Source organism: Lineus longissimus, chromosome 12 (assembly GCF_910592395.1).
Source record: "Lineus longissimus chromosome 12, tnLinLong1.2, whole genome shotgun sequence".
Lineage (NCBI taxonomy): Eukaryota > Metazoa > Nemertea > Pilidiophora > Heteronemertea > Lineidae > Lineus > Lineus longissimus.
This window is the reverse complement of record NC_088319.1, coordinates 5,013,314-5,021,240: the sequence shown is the minus strand read 5'-3', so window position 1 is coordinate 5,021,240 and position 7,927 is coordinate 5,013,314. Positions and strand designations below refer to the sequence as shown.

The 7,927-nt window shown below is 42.8% G+C and overlaps 1 protein-coding gene across 1 annotated transcript; it reads right to left on the bottom strand.

Annotated features, from left to right (window-relative positions):
* Positions 1–4,689: 4,689 nt before the first annotated feature.
* LOC135497358 (uncharacterized) lies at positions 4,690–7,661 on the bottom strand. The gene is made up of 4 exons (XM_064787187.1): positions 7,592–7,661; positions 7,201–7,274; positions 5,447–5,528; positions 4,690–5,129 (listed from the first exon to the last, which is right to left on the bottom strand). Exons 3-4 carry the CDS (start codon positions 5,515–5,517, stop codon positions 4,727–4,729), a joined length of 474 nt encoding a protein of 157 aa, XP_064643257.1. The 5' UTR covers positions 5,518–5,528; positions 7,201–7,274; positions 7,592–7,661; the 3' UTR covers positions 4,690–4,726.
* Positions 7,662–7,927: the final 266 nt, after the last annotated feature.

Here is a 7,927-nt window from a genome sequence, read left to right as displayed (position 1 = left end):
AAACTTAACCATCAAACAAAAGGAAAAACATTTTCATCAACACAGACCCAGTCATCTAGAATCAACAACTTGTAACGAGCTCTTTAATTGGTTACTTGCCAGTAAAATTGACCAATCATGGCGCTCGTTACGAGTTAGATGCCGAAACCTCCCTCAAAATATTGATTGGCTATAGACGACCGCATCATGTCGTGTATACTGCTTTGTTGTTATATAATCTCGAATAAAATCATGTTTTTTCTCTTCTGATAAATGAGCATATTTTCCAAGCCTTACGAATTTGGTCGACGAAGTACGAATGTCTATCGTGTTATCAAGTCCTGCGCGTAATCATATGCTATGTACGTGACACTCGTTAATCGACTTTCATTGACTTGACGAAGCATCGGGGATTTCGTGTAGCTTTTCGTAAGAATGCGAAACCTGCCAAATAATTTATATCGACAGCAATTCACCGAGCACTTCGCAAGCGATTCAATATATATATCGCTACGACCTGCGACGTAGCCATGAAATCATGACATTTTACTGTGATTTAACCAATCGGCGGCCGGTTTGCAGTCTCAGTCGTCATTTTTGTATAGCTATATCGCAAGTTTCAACCATACGAATTGCTCGGTTACTGATCGGGTGCTTAAGACTTTCCATATTCCTCGTGTAGACAGGCGTACTAGCAAAAAAACGAAAAGAGATTTAGGCAGGAGGTCGCGTCTTGAAAATCACACTGAACCGTAATAGATTGTGATCTTTTTGGACACGACAGGACCATCGATCGTCGGTGTCGGCCGCCATGTTTTGACACCCTACTTCGTCATCGCCAAGTTTTGTCGGTGTCCTCGGCGGCGCTAAGTTAAAAACCCCTTGGCGATCTGCGATGAGAGCGTATCTCACCATGCTTGACTGTCGCTAAGCCTCAAAAGGGTGGTCGAAATTTGACAACAGACATCTGCAACCATCAGAATAATCAGTGGGCCACTTATTCACTTGGTTTATCTTAAATCTTTTAAAAGCAAAGAATCAATATTTCCTCCTGGCCTACTCTTTGAATCCAATCTATAATAAATACGATAAACGCTATGAAATCAAATCGACCTGAAATGCTGTGCTGGTGCAAACCTTTTTTGTTGTGTACCTTCAATGTTTCCATACAACAAACAATGAGAGACCATAACTTCTCTGTCATGACAATAGGGGGAAACAGAAAAAAATTGTCAATCTGTCATTCAGCGTTCCAAAACCACGAGGGGAAACACATTAAAAACTTAACTTCCAGGGGCCTGTTTCATAAAACTTTTTAAAGGAGTTCCTTTAAGGAACCATAAAAGAAGGGGTTATTTAAAATTTAAAGGAACAAAATCAGAGCGTTTCACAAACTGGCTTGAAGGTACCTTTAGCCTGCCCTTCCTTTAGCAGGTGAATCTACGGTTCACCCACCAAGCGCCCATTAAAATTTACTCGAACGCTTAGTCGGAATTCAATTGAAATGCGGTAATATCTGCTCAGAGGCACTCTGCCGGTTCGTTATGTGATGTAATTATGCTGGATATAGGCCCTTCGTGCAGCGTGTTTGACAAGCATTTTGGCAAATGACCACCAAACTTTTAAAGGAGGGGGGGGGGGTCATTGATAAATAAACAAATATTTTTGGCTTTACTTTTACTTTGAGATGGTCCCTTATCCCCATGAATCAGTCTATAATGTTGCAACTAATTCCTCTCTTATTTGGTTTCCGTTCATGTCATTTTACCTTGGAGGAAACTCGTCATCCCCAGCATCACTATCAGAGGAATCATCGTCTGTACTATCCGGATCATGTAAGACTGGCAACTTGTATCTGACGGAAACATTGTGAAGAGCACAGCAAGACTGAATTACCATAGATGCTTTTGCAGGAGTGTAATGTAGCTCCTTCCTGAGGCATCTGAAGCGTTGCTTCAACAATCCATTGCAACGCTCAATGATGCTCCTAGCTTTACATTGCCTCCGTTGATAATGTTTTTCCTGTCGTGTTTGAGCATTACCAAGAGGTGTCATAATCCATCTCTTGGAAGGATTCCCAGAATCTCCCAACAGCCAACCATTTGGTGGATTTCTCTCGAATTCTCGGCCTAGTGCTGAACTGTGAAGGACGCAGGAGTCGTGTGTTCCACCAGGAAAACGGGCTACACAGTTATTTATTATCATGTCCCAGTCACACACAAGCATCGCATTGATGCTGTGAAACCCCTTTCGATTCACGTATATATTTTCGTAGATGCTTGGTTTGCTGATGCGGACGTGGGTCCCATCAATCGACTCAATCACGCGGGGAAATTCCGTTTTTTCGAAAAACTTCGCCTTCACATGCTGTAGATTGTTCGGGAAGTACACGTGTTGATCGATACGAGCCGCCAAAGCAGAGGAAACTGCATTTATGCATCGTGAAGCGCTTGACACACTAATGTGATGATTGTCCCCAACACTCGATTGGTTATTGCCACTGGCAAAAAAACGCAACGCAGTGCATACTTGCATTGACACAGTAAGGGCGTGGTTCCTCTCTGTCGGATGCTGAAGCTCCGCCGAAAGCTCTCTACAAAAATCGATGCAAATGTTTTTTGGAAATCTGTATCGTTTCATAAATAAATCCTCCCGCATCGAATCAATCGGGTCAAATCGATCACGGAATATCCTCTCCCGCCGAATAGCGCGTCTCTCACGCTCTCGTATTAAGCGCAGCATGATGGCACGTCCACTCTGCTCGATGTCCGAAGGCAGAAAGAACTCGTAAAGGAAGCTTGAAGGAGCCCCGAACCTCCTTCAGATTTAAAGGAATTCTGTTAACTAAAGGAAGGTTACTGGCACTACCTGAAACACTCGTTAAAGCCACCATTAACCTAGATAGTTAATGGAAGCTTTATGAAACGGCTAGGTCATTTAAGGAACGTCGTTAACGTGCCAGTAGGTCTGTCTCATGATAGAACGTTAGGGACAGACGGGAACCTAAGAAGTACCTAATTCAACGTACCATGCTTGTTAACTTTGATGCTATTGGTTACAAGAGCATTACCACCAGGGCTGCGCTGCTGTGATGAATACATATGTAAGGTCCTTCTTCTGATTGGTGGTCACCAAAGCACATTAGGAACGCCCACCTATACATACAACAGCTTTTTGACAACGTGCGTTGGTTAACTGTCAATGAAGGGAAATCGATGTTACCGATGTTACCGAATAGGCCTTGTTATAGACAAGCGGTCAATTATTGATAAAAGCCTGGTTGGCTCGTATTAACTAAATTGAGTGTCTTTTTATTATCTAAGCAGTTACTATGCAAAAGAAACAGGCCCATTGTTGGACTGTGGCTGAGTAACAGTAACAAGTTATGACTATGATATGGGTCTAGTTTTAGCGCGGTTTTTAGTACAGTGTTGTCGAAGTGAACGAACAGTCATGTGTGATAGAGTGCTTGTTGGCATGGAGGAGATGGCCCTTCTCCGGGAAGGGTACCAGCGACATAGAAATAATTATGTTCGCATTCTAGGCCACATGTACACGTGTAAGTTGGTCCTTGAGCAATAGCAGTTCGGTATGCGAGGAGGTCCTTTTTAATTGCTGGGGTCAAGTATTCCGGTTCATCTGGAAGAGCAGATTGTTCATTGAGGAGTACGAGTTGTCTTCGTTTGGTTTCCTTATTGGACCGTTTTCTACGACGATCTTGGAGTTGTACTGTGGATCGTTCCTGTTGGGATTGGTTGTTCCGTTTAGCTTGTAAACTAGCTGCAGCTTTGCATTTATGTTCAGGGGTACGAAGACGCTTTCTTGGTACAGAGTCTGCAGGACTAACATTGGCAAGTTTATGTTTGGGAGCATACAGTTTTTTGGGCAATGAAGTCGTTGCGCCCAGTGGCAAAGACTCGGGAGTGGAGACAGTTTGTGGTGGCGCGTACAATGAGACCCCCTTGGAATATCCTGGTTTTGATTTAGTACAAAGACGCTGTCTTGGTAATGGTACAGAGTCTGCAGGACTAACATTGACAAGTTTACGTTTGGGAGCATACAGTTTTTTAGGTAATGAAGTCGTTGGGGCCAATGGGGAAGACCCGGAAGAGGAGACAGTTAGTGTTGGCGCGTACAACGAAGCACTCTTGGCACATCCTGGTTTTGATTCAGATAGGTTGCATTTGGGGCCAGTGCGAAGACGTTTAGTTTTTTTAGGTATATCTGCATGATTGTGATCAGTAAGTTTTCGTTTTGGAGCACACACTTGTTTAGGCAAGGACATGTACGAGGAGGCTTTTTTTGCTGGCGTGGACAAGGAAACAGTCTTTGCACATCCTGGTTTTGATTTTGAAGTGGAGGGTTGAGGACTGGGACAACGTGGGGACGATGAAGAAGCGTGCCCAGCGAGGTTGGTGAGTTTCGTGTCCTGATCAGCGAAATATTGCGCCAGCAGTTCTGTGCAAGTGGTTCTTTGCGTTATTGTCTGGATGGAATGTTTTGATCTTTGCTCCCGACTGCGTGCTTTCATGTATTTTTTTTCTGCTCGTAACTCTGCTTCTTTCGTTTGGCCATGTTAGGTTGTGGTTTTCAAGTTACTGAAAGGAGGAGGAAAAAGTCAGGTATTTTATTTCAAAGACATATTTTATTTAGGAAAATTATGATTTGTGTGTACATAAGAAGTTTCTGAAAAATCAGCAGATTGGGTATATCCTTGCAGTAGGCAAAAGTCTCAACATTAACCGGTCTAATTCTGAACCATTTCCTCATCAGGTTGATCATTTCCGTCTTTTTGATTTGCAACATTGTCCTCTTCAGGTGCCTCAACTGGTGCATCAAACTTTGCTAACAGTTTGTCATCAGCCTCATCCTGCAGGCTCTGGATAGTTGCATCAAGATGGCCAATTTTAAGGAGCAGGCGGTCGTTTGTGTTTTGCGTTGCGGTTAGCTTCTTGACTAAATGTCGCTCTCTTGCTTCAAGAGAGGCGACCTTGGCAGACAAGGTGTTTGCCTGATTCTGTACCTTCGAAATGGCAGCATTGGCTAAACGAAAACCCTTCTCAATGGCAGCCGACGCTTTCTCCCTTAGCCCAAGGGAAGAGTGATACAGCCCTGTGTAAATGGCGTCCTGCCAAGGTTCTGTTTCTAACCTGAAAGAAGACAATAAAGTATGATTACTGTGCATTTGCTAAGGCACTATACAAAATTTAATTTCATTCATTAATTTCATTTATTCGCTGTGAAGTGTTGATCGTAGTTCATTGTGGGAATCCTAGGATTATTTTGTGATTAATGAGACAAATGAGCAATTTACTATGTTTTAAATGAATTGGTTATTGGATAATGCCACGACTCCAAAATGCATATTGGAATTCTAAACGAAAGGGAAAGTATGGCAAACTGCAATGAAGTGTCATGTTATTGGCGAATTTCGTGACATGACATCAGAATCCTCTGCTGAACTTACGTTTCTTTCTTTGGGGTGGTGTTGGATTTCGATGGAGTTCCCTTAGTTGGTGTGTTTGTTGGGGTTGACATAGCTGGTTTCACTGAAAGGTAAGGTAGTTGGCATGAGCAGTATAAATCTATCAATCAGGCGTGAACATTCGCTAGGACGTCACCAATGCATTTCTTTTTTACAGTGGCTGTGGAGGGGTAAGCTGTCTGCTACGTTTTTAAAATGACCATGGCATGTTTCCATGATTTTTAGCAGAGGTGAGCTTATCCCATACCGTGGCGTCCGTCGTCCGTCGTCGTCGTCGTCGTCGTCGTCGTCGTCGTCGTCGTCCGTCGTCCGTTAGCAGGGCACGTTTCGTAACTGTTAGAGCTATTGAGTTGAAACGTTTTTAAAATGACCATGGCATGTTTCCATGATTTTTAGCAGAGGTGAGCTTATACCATACCGTGGCGTCCGTCGTCCGTCGTCGTCGTCGTCGTCGTCGTCGTCGTCGTCCGTCGTCCGTTAGCAGGGCACGTTTCGTAACTGTTAGAGCTATTGAGTTGAAACTTGGTACACATGTACCCTTATGTAATGACACCTTGGAGACCAAGTTTCGGTCCGATTCGTTTCATGGTTTGGCCACCAGGGGGCCAAACGTTAAAAGTGAAAATATGCAATATCTCCCTTAATAGTAGTCGGGAAATTTTGAAAAAAATAAGGTAGGTACTTCTAACAAAGGTGCATCATATATCCTCCGGGTTTTTGATTTGCCCTCCTTTTCAAGGTCACAGAGGTCAAATAGTGTAAATTGGCCGTTAGGATGTAACGATGGCACGTTTCTAAACTGCAATGACTATTGATCCCAAATTTGGTACACATTTACCCCTTAGTCAGGTAATCTCAGGGACCGAAGTTTGGTCTAATATGATTCACCACTTGACCACCAGGGGGCAAAATCCAAAAACCTTAAAAATGTGATTATTCCTTAACTTCTTGCCCGATTGCCACCAATTTGATATCATGGGTACATCTAACCGCCATACAGTATATGTCACACAGGTTTTTAATTTGACCTTCTTGTCAAGGTCACAGAGGTCAAATTGCGTAAATTGGCCGTCAGGCCGTAACTATGGCACGTTTCTTAACTGCAATGACTATTGATCACAAATTAAGTACACATGTACCCCTTGGTCAGGTGGTCTCAGGTACCGAAGTTTGGTGCGATCTGATTTGCCGTTTGGCCTCCAGGGAGGGGGCCAAATCCTAAATTCTTCAAAATGCCATTATTCCTAGTATTACTTGCCTGATTGGCACCAATTTTATATCATAGGTACATCTAATTCTAACAACCATTCAATGTGTCACCCGGGTCTTCTTTGATTTGACCTACTTTTCAAGGTCACAGAGGTCGAATGTACTGTAAATTGGCCATTTTGGGGAAATTGTAATTGCTTGGACCTACATCAAACCTAACACTACATGACACAATACCATGCTCTTTATCCATCTTTCCTCCACATGAGGTGAGCACAATGGCCCTGGCCATTTCATTGATTTTACAAGCGTTTGATAATGTGAAGTTTAATGTCATTGAATTTAAGGTGTTTGCTACGGTAATATCCCCTTTAAAGGATGGATGTAACAATAGAAGGGGGGGGGAGGAGGAGGAGGAGGAGGAGGAGGAACAGGACACTGGTTCAGTGTGATATCTCACACGAGTTCATCAGGTGTATGAGAGAGATGAGATGTCATGATATTGATTGGTTGTCAAAGTTACTAACCTTAGTTGATGAAGAGGAGGGATGGTGTACGTGTACCATGTGGTTGAATCGACTATTACCGATACTGGATGAACCTGGAAGGAGAATAAGTGTAAATATGATTTTGCAGGAAAAAGTTTGTCATCATCATCATCATCATCATCATCGTCGCCGCCGCCGTATCCGTCAGTCGTGGTCATCATTCATTTTATAGCAGTGCTTCATGCTGCCATTCAAGATGTCGGTGTATGGACGGTTGGCAATGTCATTGTGTACAATCAAAAACAAAATAACTGTTATTTGTGTGCTTTGCGAAAGCGGCATGGATTGATGCATGGACAGTCTTCTCATATTTGAATGTATGTACCAAGTCTGATTTACCTTTCAGAGATAAGTATCGTAATGTACTAACCTTTATAAGAAATATGGGGTGATGATGGTTGATCAGATATGTACATGAAAAGAACACGGTCTCGTATGCGAGCGCGGTCTCTGCAAAAAATGGAATAAAATAGATTACAAAACAAGTCTCGTTTTGTAGTATATGAACCGTTAGACAGGAAATTTATGGGATGGATGAAACACATTCCGTTTTAAAGATTAACAAAATGTGGTTAAATATACGATTGAGCGATGTAGGAAGTCGATGATGGACGATTTTGTAGAGATGGCTGAATCGGTTTTCGCTTCACGTAATTCATCTACCCAATATTCTGTGTCGAGATCGGATGAAAAGATCAGTGATGTC